The following is a 19,900-nucleotide window of genomic DNA, read 5'->3' as shown; positions in this document are numbered from 1 at the left end:
GTATATAAGAGATATAGCGAACACAATAAAGCTAATTTGTATATATACTATATATTATATTATATACTTGAAATTTTAATTATATATAAATAAAGAGGATTTTGAAAATAAAAATAAAATAAAATAAAAACAATAAAGCTAGTATGTTACAACAGTTCAAGTGTGTTAGATCTTATTCCTTCTTCTCTTTTTTGACATTTTGCTTTTGCCAATACTTAACTCATATATACATTTTTATTACTTAGGTAATTATAAATTCATAATATTTCTTATTACAAACTAATTAACAAGATAATTAAAAAATCTTTATACAGAGATTGATTACCTTTATTGAAAAATGTTGAGATAACAAGATCTGTGGCATCATTGACAGCAGCATCAGCTATACCCCTCCATACCTGATCTATGGCCGAATCTCCTTCCCTCTAACATATATTCAACATTACATTCAAATATATAGATAAAAATAACATAACAATGATATTTGTAAGTAAATTACCTATTGTTATTTAAATTACTATCCACATCAGGAGATTAGCAATAATGAAAATCAATTTTAAATGATTAATAGAATTTGAGTTAAAAAAAAAAAGTATGAAGTGTACAGGAGAAAAAACTGTGTAAAAAGATAAAGAAAGTGTATATTCCAGTCCAATAGAATGCACAGTTCAGAAGAAAAGTTGTAATTTAAAAATGAAAAATGAATAAGGATAATCTTCTTACAATATTATTTAATACGATATAGAAAAGTCACAACTCTAAATATTACAAAAATCTTTCATAGACAAAATTTGTCATTGACAGCAAAGAAACTTAATCTATTGACACGGCTAAATTGATTAAATTCTTTTATTTTCCATTTAATTATTGAAGTATTATTTGTAGAAAAATTTCAAAAACACATAACTAGTCCAGAAGTATAGTGACGCAACTGTAAATTTGTTGAAATTGACTTAATTGAATCAATAGGATCAAAAATGCATTTACTAGATGTTTGTAAGTCGACATAATTGAAAGGAATTTTATAGGTAAAATTATGCCGATTTAAAAACATCTAGTAATGCATATTTGAGCCAGCTAACCCACAAAAGACAGTTTAACAAAATTTCACAGTTGTGTCATTATTATCCTCCCGAAGCAGAGATATGATTCAGTTAGTTCATTGTGAGTAAAAATATTAAATGTTAATAATAAAACAAAGAAAGTTAAATTTCTAGGTGCTGTAACACTTATTACTTGATTTGATAAATTGTCATGTATTTACAGTAATTATCTAAAAACCTCCATTTTTTCTTTAAAAACATTCTTTCAATTTGTTTAATAAAATATTTTACTATGGTAAAATCAAAATAATAAAGTATAATAAAAAAACCACTCCAATTTTTTAATCTAAAATTTAAAAAAGCACAATAAATGGGTTTATTTCATATTTATCCACCCAATCATCTTTGATTAGGCAAAATGAGTATGGGGAAAGATAGGTAACTGCCATCACAAAAGAGAAAGTTCAATAAAGTAGACCAATCCATGCAATCAGAAATCTCGATTTAACTTGAGAAAACACAAACCCAAAAAATAATAAAGTCCAGCTCAATTCAACTTGACATGTTAGAATAATTATAAGTATATTTTTTTTAGAAGCCTAATTTTTTGCTCCTATCACAAGTATAACATGTTTAATTAAAACATAGAGTAAAAAAGAATCAATACAAATAGTTAGGCATACTGAGCGATTACCTGTAATGCATCAATTAGTGGAGCTCCTGCTCCTCCTTCCCTCTTTTCATTGTTAATAAGATTATACATCTCTTTATCGTCCATAAACGAATTTCCACTATCGCAGCCATCATCATGCTCTATTAATTTGGTTTTCAGAATAACTCTATTAATATCCTCATCTAATGAATCCTCTTGCTCTTCAGCTAAGCTAGCATCAACCATGCTCTCAGTAATACTTCTGTCCAGATCGAATGCTTCTTCTACTTCTTCTGAGACTGAATGCCTCGCCTGAGAGCTCTTGTACTCAGAACTGATACTATTAAGCTGCTCGGTAATTAGCTGCTTCAAAGACTCCTCGACATCTGACCTCACTTCTAGGTTCTTACTCAATTCAGTTTTAATCTCTTCTGTTTGACTTTTGGCTGAATCAACTTCCTCTGCAACACTGGACAGTTGCTTCTCCACAGAAGAAACTTCAGAAAGTCCACTCTCTAATTCAGATTCAACTATATGTTGAACAAGCGAAATATCTTGAGCATGACTAATTTCTTCAGCTACACTTGATAGTTGTTTTTCTTGTAAAGTGGCTTCAGAGACAACACTCTCTATTTCAGACTCAACAGGTTGTTCAATTATAATACCTTGTTCGTTGCTGATTTGTTCAGATATTGAGTTTTCTCTCAAGTGAGAATCTTCTACAATTTTATTTTTAAAAGTGGGTAAAGGAAATGATGCATTGGAAGATAATTCTTCTGAGTTAATTGAAGAAACTGCATCATCAATTGAACTTTCCTTTTTAGAAAAAGATCTTTGCATGGACTTTTCTGCCTCTTCAACCTCATTTTCAGATAATTCTTTCTTATTATCTAATGGTTCACTAAATATTTCTTCTACTTCTCTACTTTTACTATTAGGCCCTGAATCACTGGAAACATCATTTACTCTACTAAAGTTCATTAAATCTGAAATATCTTCCTTTACATCCTCTTCTCTACTTCTGAAACTTGTAGGGATTTCACTAAACAACTCTGAAAATTCTTTGATGCTTCCTTCTTCTTCCACAGTTTCCTCTTCTTTGACACTTTCTTCCACTTTAACGCTTTCCTCTTCTTTGACGCTTTCCTCTTCTTTGAAACTTTCCACCTCTTTGACACTTTCTTCCTCTATGATGCTTTCTTCCCCCTTGACGCTTTCTTCCTCTTTAATAATGTGATCCATTTCTTTTTCAGAACTATAACTAGGTGTACTATCTTTATTGCTGGGTATTTTTTTTATATTACCACTGGATACATTCTCTTCAATTTCTGTCAGAATAATAGAAGTCACATCATCTTTAACTTCACTATTCTCCGGTGAAATATGATCATTAGTTCTTGAGCCTCTGTTAACTTTATCAATATTTATGAATTCATTCTTAGGAGGAATCTCTATTTCTTTTTCCTCTTTTATAGAGTTATAATTACTTAAATTCATTTTTTCATTAGTTACTTGACTAATAGCAAGGGCTACTGAACTATGTTTTGATTCTGGCATGAAGAAACTTGATCCTTCTTTAGCACCATCTGAATCAAAAGTAATCGGAGGTAATCTTTGCTCATCGGATTGCACAGCCAGCCTACAAGTTGTATCTTTTACAGAATTCTTTTGGTTTTTGCTAGGACTTGACCCAGCCTCAACATTAGTGTCAATTGATGAGTAAGAGGTTTCACTTAACTTTTCATAGAAATCAATTTTCTCTTCAATTGTACTTTCTGCAAATGATTTTTCTTCATTAGTATGAGAAACGAGATTGACTGAAGATGTGACATCATTTTTAACATTAGAAATTGCTTCTAATGGTGTTGTGCGATCGTAAACATGATGTGGTGATTCCAATAAAATTTTTCTGTCAATTTTTGCTTCCCCAGAACCAAGAATTTCAGTAGCAGAGACAACTGTGCTGACAAACTGGTCATCATATTGAAGCCGAATACTGTCACCAATCTCATGTAACAAATCTGTTTTGAGATTATACTTTTCTAATGCCTTGTTATCTAAAAACTTATCATCCATTTGATTTTTATTGGCATGTTCTTTGCCCTTTACCAACTCACAGCTACTGCTACCAATGGGTCTATAACTGTTTTTTAAACACTTCTTTTCCTGCAGCAGCCAAGTGTCACTCTTTCTACGCTCACATGACAGCTTGGGATGTTTTATGACAGGTTTTACTATTTTCACTTCTGTTCCATCCTTTTCCTTATCAAGCTCTTTCTTCACCTGTTCAATGTACATGTCATAGGCCTAAAAATGAAATATCAAATATATAAATATTAAGAAAAATCAAAACATAAAGTATATGCTATTGTAATAATTAGAGTTAATTTTAATTTTTATAAATACAAAATATATGGACCATTCTCCCATTTCATACAAATTTCATGTTATTGCATGAAATAGCATATACAAAATTGCAGTTCCCAATGATTTTTTTCTATGATTTGCTCCAAGGTAGGCTGCTAACGGTGTTTCCAAAAAAAACCTACCTTTTAGGAAATATGATTGTGTGAGGTTAATAGGAAGTGAAATGATACTCACTAATTTCACTCATACAAACACACTCAAAACGAAACTAAAACTAGAAGTTCTGTGAAATAGATTATCCTTGTTTTGGCAGGAATCTGCTAGTGTTGCCAGCCAAGAATGATAATGAAATAAAGATTTTTTAAGTATTGATGCCCAATTTAAAAAAATGTGAAGGGAGTTGGTTGCATCTATGAGACAGGTACAGTACGGATAATAACTTTTTTTCTAAGCGACTTATAGCACAATCTATTCTAAAAACAAATAATTAAGACCTCCAGAGTATGTGTAAAAAAAAAATTAGGTTATAAATGATAAAAAAAGTCATCAAAATCAACGAATCGGGTTGTGGGACAGGTGAGAGAGATAGATATTGAAATTTTACGTTTAAATTTAGGGCTATAAAACAAATTGGTACTGAGATAAAAATCCTCGAACAACAAGCTGAGGTTATCTATTGACCAGTGGGTTATCTATTGACCAGTGGATGAGGTTATCTATTGACCAGTGGATGAGATTATCTATGGACCAGTGGATGAGGTTATCTATCGACCAGTGGATGAGATTATCTATAGACCAGTGGATGAGGTTATCTATTGACCAGTGGATGAGGTTATCTATCGACCAGTAGATGAGGTTATCTATCGACCAGTGGATGAGGTTATCTATCGACCAGTGGATGAGATTATCTATAGACCAGTGGATGAGGTTATCTATTGACCAGTGGATGAGGTTATCTATCGACCAGTAGATGAGGTTATCTATCGACCAGTGGATGAGGTTATCTATTGACCAGTGGATGAGGTTATCTATTTACCAGTGGATGCAATTCAAGTAGTGGCAATATTCACACAAATACTACGATCTCATTAGGACTTAAATTTGTATGTTTTGGGAGAGTGGCCCATATAGTCTCACTTTTTTAATCCTTATTTGTCTGTACTGTTACTACTTTCTTTACAGTTTATGTTGTGTACCTTTCTATATATTCCTTCTAACTAAAGTTATAATACAAAGGAATATATTTGTGAATCTTAAGGATCAGACATTAAAACAACTTTATTGAGGCAATGTTTTGGAACTTTATTTTTTGCAAAGTCATGCCATTTGTCTATTACAGTGTGTTTTACATTGGTGTGATAGATGCTGTATCACGGTAATGCAGGACACATTGTAATAGACAGATGACAAGACTATGTAAACAATAAAGTAGCTAAACATCACATCAATATAGTTGCATTATTGACTGATCCTCAAAATCCCCCAAAATATACATTATAGTCAAGATAAAGGTTATCAATATATATATATACAACTAATAAACCTGTTAGCTTGATATAAATAAAACAATATTATAGATAAAATATAATAATGATCATTTACCTGGATCTGACTAAGAAGAGACTGCTCCTTAGCAATGAGCCTCTCACGCTGACTCTTCTTGTATTCTCGGTGAAGAGATTCCAACTCAGCCTTTCTCTGCTTCAACTGTTGCTGTAGTGCCAGCACTCTCGTCTCCATATCACTTGCATCTGATTGTGTTTCTAAAATTCATTATTTCATGCTTTCAAAGTGCTTTATTTTTTTTTCTATTTAAAGATATAAATTAACTAGACAATGACGATACAAATTATTATTTCATCCAAACTACTGAAATTATCATAAACCAATATAATTTTTAAAAATTACCAGCTTGAGAGAGAAGTAAAGATTCATCAGAGCCACTAGAATGTCGTCTCTTAAGAGTAACTCTGGGTGATAAGGGAACCTTTAATGCTATCATTTTACGAGCATCTTTATTCTCGAGCTGAAAATGTTATAAGGTTAGTTTACACAAAAAAAAAGTCAAATTAAAAATCCATGGATGCTTTTATATCAAACTATAAAAATAAATATACCTAAACTAAATCATGCCATTCTTTCATTAGGCATTAATTTATATTATTATGTTAGACATTCTTATAGTGGTAGACAGTTTAAATGTAATGAGAAGAAAGAGAGTGAAATCTATCAACTTAGATTACAATAGTTATATTACGAATAACGCTAAGGAAAATTTAATTTCGTGGCCACTACATTAGGCTTCTAAAACATTACTCTATAATTAATAACACTATATTTACTGTTATAAATTATATAATAATATAATATTACTGCTAATAAATCCTTTTGTTACAAACATAGATCAACCTTTACAAAACTTGACCAATTAAATACATTTCAAACTCAATAACCACCATATTTTTGGCAATAAGTTCAGTCTTTTTACTTTACACATACAATTATTAAAAGCCAAGTAACCTAGACGAGGGTTTTAGCATTAAAATTGCTTCAACAATGAAACATCTTCACCATACATATATATACTAAAAATATATGCAACATAATGAAACAACAGTTCGATGGCTTACTTCACAGACATGCTAAGTACACTTCAACTAACTTGGGGAAAATTAAAATCAAAGATTCTCTCTTTTAGGAAATTTATAACTTTTCAATTACTTCTTTTGAATAAACAGATTTAAATTTTATACCTAATCTGTTCAGCATAAAAGCACTAAAGTGATGTAAGCCATCGAGTTCAGGATTTGACTAAATTTTAAAAGAGTAAATTTGAATATTAGCAGAAAAATTCTATTAAATAAATATTTTTAAACGAATGTTAAAAGCAGAGAAATCACACAATCAAAAAAAAATTATTTTATTTTATGTTTCATAAATAAGACTAGGAGTAAAAATAAAATATACCATGGTATTAAGGTAAAATTGTAATAATAATATGATGTACGAAGAAATATACCTTTTCATGCTGAGAAGAAGTAGAAAGCTGATCTAAAGTATCAGAACAAGAACCATCTCCTTTCTTTCGATCCTCATCAGAGCTCAATTGTAGGGGTGAAGTTCCACGCTCAACAGTCTTACCAAGTTTCATTTCTCTTCCTAAAGGAAAAAAAAAAATATCATCAATAACAAAGTTTTAGAAAGTTCCATAACAAGTTTCTTTACTTAAATCTTTCGATTAGAAATAAAATAAATCAAAAATACACTCTTTAACCAAGAATTGATATTACAATATATTATTAAATCCTCAAACTGTTACACAAAACTGCATACATTTTCAATTATATAAATTTAAAAAAAATTATATTACCAAATGGAGAATGTTTTATCAGTTCCTCCAGTTCTTGAATTCTCCTTTCGCCTTCTTCCAATTTCAGTTTCCAAGAAAGCCTATTCTCTTCAGTATCCCCAACCCTAAGTCAATCAAATAAATTTTAATAATGTAAAGATTCAATATTTGTTAAAAGCAATAAATTGGTTATTAAATATATAAGAACTGTCTTTAATGCCTATACATAATAATCCTGATGCACATCTTAGAAATGATTTAAAACCAAATTTCATAAATAAATTACTTAAACAGTACAGTTATGTATAGAAAATAAACCAGCTTGTTATTGAATATTTATCAAAATATTTAAAGTATTAAATGTATGAGAGAAAGATAATTGAGGGTCCGGTCAGTGAAGAACACAAATAAGTAAAAACTTATTTATTAGTGCCAAAGTTTCGGCCAGAATTTCTAGCCTTCATCGAGGCTAAGAACAAAAACAAGATAACAACCATAATGATTAAATGGATTAGAGAAAAATAAGAAATAACAGATAATGTAAGTACATAATGACATAGTGACATGCCTATACATATGACTGGAAGACATCAGTAAAGCAAGCCCACTATAACCTCAGAGTACAAAGAAGAAAAAAGACACATCAACACCAGAAAGACACTAGAAGTAATTTAGGCCATCATTGGGACATGTGGCCGCTAATATAAACATGTGGAATGAGTCCAGAAAGTGGATCTGTTGGTACTTTTTCCCCACCCCAAGAAGAACTAATGAAAACCTATTATTTCATCATGTTGAACCTTTTGGTTTTCTGAAGGAAATTCAATATTTAAAATTCGAGTAATATTTAAAAAGCGTCTGAAATTGAAAAACGGTATGAAACCCTCCACTCCCACCCTCCATGGTAGCCTTACTTATCTGACTTTTCAAACAGACAATTATAGCGAGTAGGTTGGTTGATGAACGACATGTCACAATCTCACAAGAGGAGATCATAACACTAAAAAAAAGGCAATCCTTCCCCCCGGACCTGCCCTGCTAAAACCTCCAGGGAGCGACGGTCCTATATCACTTTTGAAATATTTGCTTAAAATGGGAAGAGGAAACTTTAAGATAGTTTAATCGAGCAATATTTAAAAAGCACCTGAAATTGAAAAACGGAATTCAATGCTCAGAAGACAGTTCCTTAGTGACGCATATCAGTCACAATCATCACTTATTTTCATATGATTTTCACCACCCAGTTCTCTACAAATCTTTAGGAGTCTTTTAAATTTGCAGTAACCAGTAAGTACTCCAATTAACAATCAGATTTTATTTCTATTTACCCACACTTAGTTCTAGAAGGAGAAAGCTTATTACTTAACAACTTGGTTTGTCGTCAAAGCCCAGAATATTCACTCCGCTCCTCCTTACTTGACTACCTCTCTCCATGTCTGATCAAGAACCTCTTGTAGAAATATCTGGTGAAGGTTCTAAGCCTAAGAGAGGGCTTAGCCCCAAATCTTGCGAGGCAATTAGCTTTTTCATTTCCAATGGTGACCTTATGTCTAGGAACTCACATCAACTTAGGTTTCTTAGACCACGCTAAGGAGTCCAAAGCCTCCATACTCTCTCTTACTATATGGAGTTAACTTTAAGAGAGTCTAGAGCTTCAAGCAAGCCTAAAGTGTCCAGCTAGCCAGAAAGCAAAAAAGGAAAAACTATAATATAAGATATTGGGTTAGATCCAGAGGATAGTGGTACAAATAAAATTATAAGGTGAAAGATTTTTTTGAACAGTTACTTCCCAAACATCTTCAGAATAATGCAGCCCCTTTTCAAATCTCTAAAAGGTATTTAGCATCAGACTGGCACTACAATTTATAGACAACCTTGTTTTTCTGACATTGCACATAGAATACTTAATTTGGTAAAGAGACATCAGTGAGAAAAACAGAATAAAATAAAAGCAGAAGTAAAATTGATTCAGCCCCTCATTAAATAATATTTTTTCTATTGGGATAATAATTCCAAACTACTTAATATATTTCCATAAATGGGCAAGATACGGGTATGTGAAACTTTTAATTACTTATCATGTGTACACTAATTGGCGAATTCAAGTTTCACTTTATTGAATTGACTGAGCAGCTTCAGAGAAAAGCCACAGACAGCGGACAGATGGAATTTGTAAATTATATGTATCTTGAAACGTAACACCTCAAATTGTATAGAGAAGTTAATTTTTTTTTTGCTGATTAAAAAGGTTTAAACCAAAATGTGAAAAAAAATATAATTTAAAAATAAAGAATAAATTTTTTCAACAAATTCCTGATAAAGCACTACAATTTGACACAGTTTGATATAATAGTATAAATTAAAAAATAGTACAAACCTTTTTGGGTTTTCAGCAATTACAGGAACTGTCATTCTCCTCTCTAATTTTTCCAAAAATATTGGTTCTTTGCCAGATTCAATAGAAGAGCGTGAAGAATCAACCACTAGCTCTTTCTTTGCCTAAAAAATTATAAATGCTATAGATTTTATTTTTTTTTAAAGCTGATTAATTTTTTAAACCATTAAAAATGATCATCTTCATCAATGATCATGGTCATAGAAGTATGAACTTTTTTCTGTAGTTTATATATTACCTAGAATTAGGGCAACTTAAAAAACTCAACAAAGAAGGTCTGATTGCAATTCTCATCTATTGTCAAAGACAATTTCTCATGCAATTTAAAAAGATGCAGTTTTAAGTTTTGAAATCAATCATCAATTACATATAACATCAGCAGGATTAAATGATAGGTTTATTGAGAAAATAGATATGAAAGGATTAAATAAAAAGAAGAAAAAAAAAAAAGAAAAGAGATAAAGCGAGACATGGAGCATCAGTGAAACCACAGCCCACTAGTTGAAAATATGTATAAAAGAATGATTCACACAGAATAATTCACTTTGGATGTAGCCTGAAAGTGACTTAAAGTAACCCTGGCTTAAGGAATATTTAAAATTAAATAATTGTTCATCAAACCTTCCTTTCAGATTCCATTTGCTTTTTCAGTTGATCACTCATCAGATCTATTTTCTCCAAAAGCAATCTTCTTCTTCCTTTGTAAGCAGCTTTTTCCATCTTTTTCACTCTATTTAATGAAACAGTAGTTATTATTTTCTAGTTTAACACATAATAAAGACTAAACAATAATACAAAAATAATGGAAATATAATTTTAATTATACATGAATAGTAAAATAATTTAATTTATTTATTAATTTTGATCAAATAATGGTCTAAATATAATTATGAGCTGCAAGCAAACATCAGAAAATCCAATGAAAATAATTGGATTAGTATTTATGATGCTCAGAGCATTCGTTAATAAAATAAGTAATTAATAATATCAATACTTTGCTGAATGTGATTTCAACTAAAATTGACAGGTAAACAACACATACTGGTTAATCTATTTAAGGGTATGTTAACATCATCTAGACCCTTTGCAAAAGGAAAGTGTATTGTATTCCAAATAGACAATATATATTTTCCAGGTGTAATAGGAAAAGAATTCAGCATACGTTTTATTATTTTTTATCACTAATAAAGTATTAGATTGATATATCCCAACTCATATCTAATTTTGAATGTTAGATTGATAGTAAATGTAAATTTATCAGAAAACAGGTCATAATTGCAATAGATATTTACAATACACAAAATAAATTAATATACTCCATTTTATTGGAGAATCCTTACAGATTGTTAAATAAAGATTTCATAAACTTTGAAAATAATCACTGCCAATGGTTTGGGACCCACAGTCTCTGATAAATGGGTACTTTATTCTTTTATGAATTAAGAGAAACCTGGCATTTAAGAATGAATATTGATCACCCAAGACATAAGTTTTTTTTTTTAAACCAATTAGTAACTCTATTTCAAATATTATACTTTGTAGGACATCAATGTATATTTAATAGGTTTATTGAAATCACAATAAACATTATAAGTTTGTAATGACTGCCTTTTAAAACTATTTAGTTCGAAAAAAATAAATGAATTATGATATAAATGAAGAGAAAAACTATCGAGAATAAATACATCTTAAAAATAATCAATAAACAGTTAAAAATAAGCCACTTACAACTGAAGGTCTTCCAAATTCTGTTGTAATTTCATTATCAACCCCCGAATTTTCTTTCTTACGTTTCGCACACCATCTTCATTCCCCATGAGTTTAAATTTCCTGAACAGAATATATTTACATCAAAACATATTACATCAGAAAATACAAATTTTTCTTTTACAAATTGTATTTTTATTTTTATTTATCTTTATTTTATTTATATATTATATATAACACGAGGAGGCCCCTCACCTCCGGACTCAAATAGTTGCTGAACGGATAGCTCATATGTAAAATTAAATATAACAGGTAACCTTTAAATACCAAAGGTAGTAAAAGGTAAGACACAACACGAATTACTTTTTCTTTCTACACAGTAATGCACTACTAACTCACATTTTATTTCTGTTTTAGAGGGTTCGGAAAAAAAAACAACAAAAAAAAAAAACATCAGAAAATAAAGCAACAAATTGGATCAATACAGCTATAGTTTTATTTAACTTTGTATGTCAATACTAATATAGTTTACATTAGCAAATATTTAAATTCCTTTTTCAAAACTTGTAAATAGTTCAAATTTTTCTTTCTTGATTTCAGCAACCATCACAATATTTTATTGTTTTTTGTTGTTGAACAAAACCAGGAATGATTTGTCAAATGAAGGAAAAGAAAAATATAATTTTTTATAACAGCAGATGGTAATAGTTAATACTTCTTGTGAAAGTAAACTTCTAGGAATGTTATATCTCCAACTTTATCTAAATAAATATATACATTATTAATATATTACTTTTTAAAGAAGCTTTTTCTTCTTCAGTTTTTAACAAGTTTTCGTTTCAGCAATTTTATTAGTTTTCATAAGATTTGGATGTAATATGTTAGCAGTTGCTTCACGCATGCTAATGAAGTTTACTATGACTATGTTTAAAAAAACAAAAAAAGAGGAACAATTTATTAAATTGGAAAAAAAAAATGTTTTAAGTTTCGTTCAAGCCGAATTTAAAGCATCAGGTGGTTGATTCGACAAATTCAAAGGTTCACATGAAATTAAATACAAAACTGGAGCAGGAGGGTCAGTCAGTAGATCTCCACATGGTCAGTGAATGGTTAGATAAAAATTTAAAATCTGGGTGAGGGTTACTTTGAAAATTACATTATTAACTATGACGAGACAACTTTAGTTTTTAAAGCAGTGCAAAGTAATACAATTTATAGTTCACTAAATGATTGAAATTTAAGTTATTACTTATTTCCCATTATTTGTTGAATTATGTACAGACATTTATATATTGTAAATAGTTCGTTATACATATACTTAAAAAATATATTAAAATCACTACTAACTCTTTTTATGTAATTTTGAAAAAAAAAAATTCTCATAAATAGATATTTTTAGTAAGTGGATGAATTTTCATTGTCCATTTAAGAGAACTTTCTATGTATTTATTGACATTACTACTACAGGAAAACATAAAATTGATTACTTCTTTTCTAGCTCCAGATAAGCTATTTCAGCCTTAGTTTTGTCAATGATAGAAGTTTCTCTCATCTTGAAGTGGGACTCTTGCTGCCTGTTTCTCAAACTTTCCTCCTTCAGTAAGTCGATGAACTGACAACATTAAATAAAATCCACTTAGTGTACATTTGAATCACCAACCAAATGTCAATTTCTGGAGAAATAAATGAAACACGAATAAATACAATACCAATTTATTAAAACTAAAATAAAAACAAAGATCTCATTTACATTTTGTTTTCAATTTACAATAAAATTTCCATATAATAAAAATTCTGATAAGGAATCGATTCTTAGAAGACATTTCTGATAGCAATACTATTTTAGAAAAAAAAAGAAATTCTGCTATATGTCTGTCTTGAAACTTGTTGATTAACATAGCTAAAATTGAGTAATTTGGATCCATTAAAGAAATGAACAACGTTAATTTAAAAAAACAGTCATTCATTAAAATTTTACATAAAGCTAATTGATATCAAACCTTTTATGTAATTAAAGTGGATACTGGAATTAATAATTACTTTATAATGATCTAAGATTTCTATTTGGAGATTAGCAATACATATTATTGTGAACTATGATACAAAACAATCAATTTTTTTTAAAAATTATTTTTATAACAATTATTTTACTGAGTTTAATAAAATTTAATAAACAAATCATAATCTTTTTTTTTATAAACAACATTGTTGAGACTTCCTGAAAGCATACAAAATATACTATTTTAGAAAGAAAACAAAGTATATTTAGAAAAGAATCTAAAGCTTGATTCTTAATTTAAATAAAATATTGATATGTGATGGAGGGTAGATGAAAATGGGACTTTTTCTCTCAACTTAAATTGTAAGGTTAATTCTCAAATTTTGAAGAAAAGCACTGAGACTTAAAAAAAAGGAAGTTATTTTATATAGAGTTACCGATGATAATAATAATAATATGTCAGAAATGACCAGGAAGGGGGTCATTAAAAAAATAAATAAATAGTGATACCAATGAAAATGCTTTTCAGGAAATAATTTTTTCTTGGGTTTGAATAATATTAAAGAATGAAAAAGCTTAAGGGACAATAAAATAACTTGACAGGAAACAATGAAGTGAATTTTAATTTACTTTTATTTTATTAATGTGACTCCAAAAAAATACTGCCATTGTATGTGCTATAGTTTATAACACAGGCATTTCCCATTTTAGTTCAGTTTTATTGCGTCAAAGTAACATCGTGAACCAATTTTTATAAGAAACCATTTTACATCAAAACGGATTCAAAGTTATTTTACTTGATTTTTTTTTTTTTATCAAATGAAGCTGTTAGAAAATCAGTTTAGGTAAATAAAAAATGTAACTTGATGATGTAAGATGAGTTTGATAATTCAATCTACCTCTCTCTTGAAAAAAAAAAAAGAATACCATTTTAAAAAATTAAATTATAATTTCTTCATTCTAGATATATCTCAAAAAAATATTTAATAACAAAAAATATTAAAGTAAATAAATTTAAAAAAAAAAAAGCGCACATTATACAAAAGACTAACTAAATAGATCAACTAAAGAACACAAAATACTGCTTTATGCATCTATATGCATTTCTGTCAAGCAAGATCCAATTTAAGTCAAATTTGACTCGAGTCACTTTCCATGGAATGGAACCTGATGTTAGTTCAAGGACTAACTGTCTTAAAGGAATGAATATTTGTTAAAACATAGAATATTCAGGAGAAAAAAAATAAAATGGAACATTATAAAGTTAATGAGTTTGAAATAAAATTTAGTCAAATTAAGGAAATAGAGTAATTACCATGTTCAATGAAAATTTAGCAAAGTTCATGACACCAATATCATCACTCTTAACATCCAATCGATGGCCAATCTTATCTGAGCTGGTCTTAGTACTCGTTGACTTAGCCATAGAAGTATCACCTATAACACAAATATTTATATCAAAATATAAAAATTTAATCTTTAATTTAATACAAAACAGTGAAAACAATACTAACGTGAAGCTCCCAAAGACACATCACTTATATTGTAGTTCTTCAAGGTAATATCCAAATGTTCATTGTAACTTAACTGCAACAAGTGTAAAAGTAGTAATTATATATACAACATCCTGTACTACACACACGTAAAAATTAACTTCTTTTTTCATGTTAAATTTTCTTGCAGTTCAAATATGGGACAACAAGTTCTACTCTACATTTGAGACTCAAACTGCCACAGTTATCTGATTCTATTTCTATAAAACGATGAAACAACTTTTTAACTATCATAAATTCTTCACTCATGTTAGAAATTGTCAAAGTTAAATTTTAACTATTTTAATTTTAACTATTTAATATTTGAATTTTAACTATTTTAACATTGAATAAGAAATAAAATATGAACAATGAACGTGTGCATGGACAAGACACATGTCATACAAGGACTTAAGTAAGTTGAAAACTGAAAACTCATACATAAAACATATGGTAGTTAAATTTTGATGCTAATTATTTTTTAGTTGAACCCAAGTAATAATCTCCTTTAACATGTCGACTGCAGGGGCTCCCCTCAAAAATCTCTTAAAAACATAATTTTTGTTTTTGTTTTAATTTAAATAAGCATTATATAATGTATAAAATGTAGTATTTAGCCCAATAAAGTTTGAATATCTGTTCTTTAACCATGATGATAATTGCTATCACGCTTCTTCACCAATGAATTCAATCAGCTTATACATGAATGTTTTACAGGTTTTTTAAAATGAATTACAGAATAAGGACTAGAAAGTTATTGTACATCACCACATTTTCTATAAAACATTTAGACAACATAAAATATTCCAAAAAAATTTAAATAAAAAATCTTTTGAACAAGTGAAAAATATTATTAGAAGTGTGTAACATCAATATAATGCATAAGTAAATAAATTTATATGCTTCAACAAATAAATTCAATAATAAAAAAAAAAAATTGAAGAAGTGTAAAAATTCTTAAAAGGCAGCAGAACCCAGAACAATTGTAGCTGGTGGAAGCTAGGAAAGCTAAACATGGTTTGGGACAATCCAAGGAGAAAGGAAGGTGCTAGAGCTCTCTCTACCAGTACAAATGCAAACTAGAAAAGTGACTTCCCTTGATGATAGCTTATTGCCATATGTGCTTCCAAGCCACCATGGCATGACAATAATATGTCATCAATCGTAGTCAAGGTGTGAAATCCCATTACTCTTTTAACAAAAAAAAATCTTTTAAAATATTCATATTTATACTTATCGATATACAATCTTAACACTCAAAGTTATAATTCAATAATAAATAATAAAATAAACATTTATAGCATTGACATTCAAACGGTATTTAACAGTAACTTTCATTTTTAATATTTTTTTCTTTCTTTAAGTGGAGAAATACTTTAATGTAAACAAACTGTATTTTTTCCCTTTTAACTACTAAAAATACTTTGTGAACAAGAATTTCATTTCTTATATCTTTCACATGCTCATGCAGATTAGATACATATTTCAAAATCAGTTTATGCATATATTAGTAAGACAAAATGTCAAAGAAATTTTTGTAATATTTACAAATAGTTAATTAAGGGACTTATTTAGTAATTAAAGGAGTAGAGTAGTTCAGTGGGTAAGGCACTGGATTCAAACTTGGACTCATATACCCATATCCCGAGTTCAAGCACACAATTAATTATTCTGTTATATCAGCTGTGGATGTTGAAATACAGAGTACCTGATTCTTCAATAGGTTGAGAGGAAACCTGGTGGTTGAGCAATCATCAGAAACACTGTAGTGGAAAATAAGAAAATTGTGGGGAAGATTCAGTTTGTTGGCATACCAGAAAAAAATGGTTAAAAATGTGGTTTTGATATTTCTCAGATGCTTATGATCCCATTAATCTCAACTTGAATGGGAGCTCACAAAGAAAAAAAAAATGTTTAAAAAATATTCTTGATCAATTTGACAAAGTACTCTCAAACAATAATAAACAAAAATTAGAAGTTGTAAATACCTTGCTCACATCACCACCTTGGTTGATTTTGCCACCGTTATTATGTTTGTCAAGGGCAGCTCTGACAGAACTATCAAAAAGGTCTAGCCTTCTAACCTCAGCCTCAATCTTCCTTCCAATCTGAATATTTTTCATCTACAATAATTAAACCAATAATACCACTAAATTAAAAAAATGACAGTTGTTATATTTTTATTTTGATAATACCAAACCTTTTTTTTTTTTTTTTTTAAATTATTTGTTTAAAAAAGAAAAATCATTTAAAATAAATATGGTAGTGATATTTTACATATATAGTAAAATAAAATAAAAAAATGTTAACTGTTGCCATGAACAGTAACAAGACAGTTGAAGTTGAGCAATGAAATATTGGCACTGTGGATGTAATATAATAGAAAGTTGGTTAAAATCAAAAAGAAAATATCAATTTGTTGATGAGGGAAAATGTGTATATTTTATGTGAAAAAAAACTATATTTTATTTCATAATTTTAAGTTAAAAATCATTTAAATTTTATAAATATTTTTTTTTTAAATAGGGTTATTTGTATTAATTTGAATTTTAATGCATTTATTGATAAATAATATTTATTTGATTAATTGTATAAAATATCTGGATTATCTCTCTAGGAAGTCTGGTGAGTCAATTCTTTTAAAAAGTTTTTTGAGGTTAATCAAGTTTGAGAGATCAAGAGGTTGATTTCATATAGGAAATCAAGAGGTTTTTATATCATTATTTATCAAGAGGTTCATGAATATGGGACAGTAGTCCCGAAACGTTTTACAATATCATGAATAAATAATAAATAATTCATTCAAAAATGGAAGTGATTAACCTCAAAAAAAAATTTTAAAAGAATTGTATAAAATATAAATGTCGTAAATTTGAATACTTGAATTAGAACAATTATAAGAAACAGTTTCTCAAAGACACTGGAATACAGCTTTCTATATAAATTAAGTGCCAATTGTCACACATCTGTTTTGATAATGTACATCGACCAAGAGAGCTTATAAAACTTAATATTTTATGCTTATGAAGTAAATTAAACTTTTAAAGACTAAAAAATAAATTAATACTTATTTTTGAAAGTAAAAATGAAACAACGTGATAATAACAAAATAAAAAAAAATTTAAACTGTTAAAATCATTTAACAAATCAAGTTTTGGTTTTGTTTGATCAAAATATACATTTTTAAAGATGGTGGAGGTATTTCATAAAATCATGATAATTATTAAAATTATTGACTTCCAAGCATAAGTGAGCAGTCTAATAGTAAAATAAATCATAAATAGTGATCATGATCTAATAAAAATAATAATTTTTAAACTAAAGTAATTCGAAACAATTCAATTACAATTGTAAAATGAAAATTTATTAAGAAGGCTCAAAAAGAAACCAACCCATCAGATATGAACTTCAAATGGATTATCTATAAAAAAGTATTTAATGAACTTTCAAAAATTTAATATTTTGTAATTTTAATTTTTATATTAGATTTATGTTTTATTATTTAAACTATATGTTATTTCAATTATATAAGAAATTGTATTTCTAATACAAATAAAATATGATTTTCTTGATATTCCAAATATTTCATATTTAAGTTGTATTCATTTTTTTTTTTTTTTTTTTTTTTTTTTGCATTGGTTTCTAAATAAATAATAAAATTGTCAACTTGTGGTCAGATGATTTTTTTGTTCTAACTGTTTAAATAAATCTAATATTAGTACACTTGAAATATATTGAAGATTGGTCTAATAAATCCAATCTGTATGCATCCATTAAATCAATGTATATAAAACAACTAATTCCATTTAAAATTAAACAAAGAAAAAATAGATACTTAAACATTAGCTATTATTTTTACTTAAAATAAAAAGAGAAGGCTGTTTTATAAATTATTATAAAACCTGAACAAACAAAGAAAATTACACAATAAACACACAAGTAAAATCACAGCAGCTGAAATTAAATTTCTATGCAAAGTAGCAGGTAAAATAAGAAGGAACTTTATTAAGACTGAGAGTTCAAGGGACAATTTAGGAAACAATCCAAACAAAATTTAGAAAAAGAAGCAGAAATAGTTCAGACAAATCAGGAGGAAATAGGTCGAGAAATTTAAAACAGATTAAATGCAACAAAGTGGACCAAATAAGTGATGCCTTTTAGTTTCTTAAATATAAAAAAAAAAAAAATTATCGCCTTAATGAACTGGTAAGTTTATTGAATGAGAAAACAAAACTATTAAAGAAACTTTAATTATTAATACTAGGTGTAATCTTAAAACCTAATTTCCAAAGGGCTTTTTTGAAATATTTATTCTTTTTCTTTTTCAGGAATTCACACCCTTTTTATTGCTTCCTTATTCTTGCAGCAACTGAACAACATTTTGGACTGTTTTACCCATTATCCAGTTCTTACTATTATTTTGTGGACAAGTATCATCCTATTAAAACAATTTTTTATGAATTCAAAACTGAATATAAGCCCTAATTTTATCCCTATTCTTTCTTTTTCATTGGTGTTTTTTCCGTTTTTATTTATGTCTTTAAATTAGTCATTTTTTCTCATGTTCATCTAATTATATACACTGTTAGATAGATGCACTGAAATTTATTCAGACAGACGGATATTCTTTCTTACAATTGTTCTATGACACATGTCCAACAAAATGATAGTAAGGACTGGATAATGAGCAAAAAAGCCAGAAAAGCTGTTTGGATGACATAGGTGTAAAAAAGGATGTGAATTCCTGAAAAAGCACAAATATTACGATATTAAAGAAACAGTTTCAATTCTTAACTAATTAGATTTGAATTCACTACTAATACTACTCTGCGGCTAAATGAGAACAGGCGATGGTT

General features: G+C 28.5%; 1 protein-coding gene across 2 annotated transcripts in view; it reads right to left on the bottom strand.

The window, feature by feature from the left end:
- LOC106684414 (uro-adherence factor A) overlaps positions 1-19,900 on the bottom strand; it is a 36,874-nt gene that overhangs the window by 6,182 nt on the left and 10,792 nt on the right. For both annotated transcript variants that reach the window (XM_014426493.2, XM_024361891.2), the window contains exons 13-25: positions 17,033-17,167; positions 15,027-15,099; positions 14,828-14,949; positions 13,001-13,125; positions 11,535-11,636; positions 10,428-10,536; positions 9,789-9,910; positions 7,433-7,536; positions 7,082-7,221; positions 5,971-6,088; positions 5,665-5,825; positions 1,738-4,002; positions 326-425 (exon numbers count right to left, since the gene is read on the bottom strand). In XM_014426493.2, the coding sequence (XP_014281979.1) occupies positions 326-425; positions 1,738-4,002; positions 5,665-5,825; positions 5,971-6,088; positions 7,082-7,221; positions 7,433-7,536; positions 9,789-9,910; positions 10,428-10,536; positions 11,535-11,636; positions 13,001-13,125; positions 14,828-14,949; positions 15,027-15,099; positions 17,033-17,167 (3,676 nt within the window). The remainder of the gene's footprint in view (positions 1-325; positions 426-1,737; positions 4,003-5,664; positions 5,826-5,970; positions 6,089-7,081; positions 7,222-7,432; positions 7,537-9,788; positions 9,911-10,427; positions 10,537-11,534; positions 11,637-13,000; positions 13,126-14,827; positions 14,950-15,026; positions 15,100-17,032; positions 17,168-19,900) is intronic.

This window comes from Halyomorpha halys, unplaced genomic scaffold, assembly GCF_000696795.3.
Source record: "Halyomorpha halys isolate HHAL.00 unplaced genomic scaffold, Hhal_1.1 Scaffold29.1, whole genome shotgun sequence".
Classification (NCBI taxonomy): domain Eukaryota; kingdom Metazoa; phylum Arthropoda; class Insecta; order Hemiptera; family Pentatomidae; genus Halyomorpha; species Halyomorpha halys.
The sequence above is the reverse complement of the archived record's forward strand: the minus strand, read 5'-3'. Positions and strand labels throughout refer to the sequence as shown.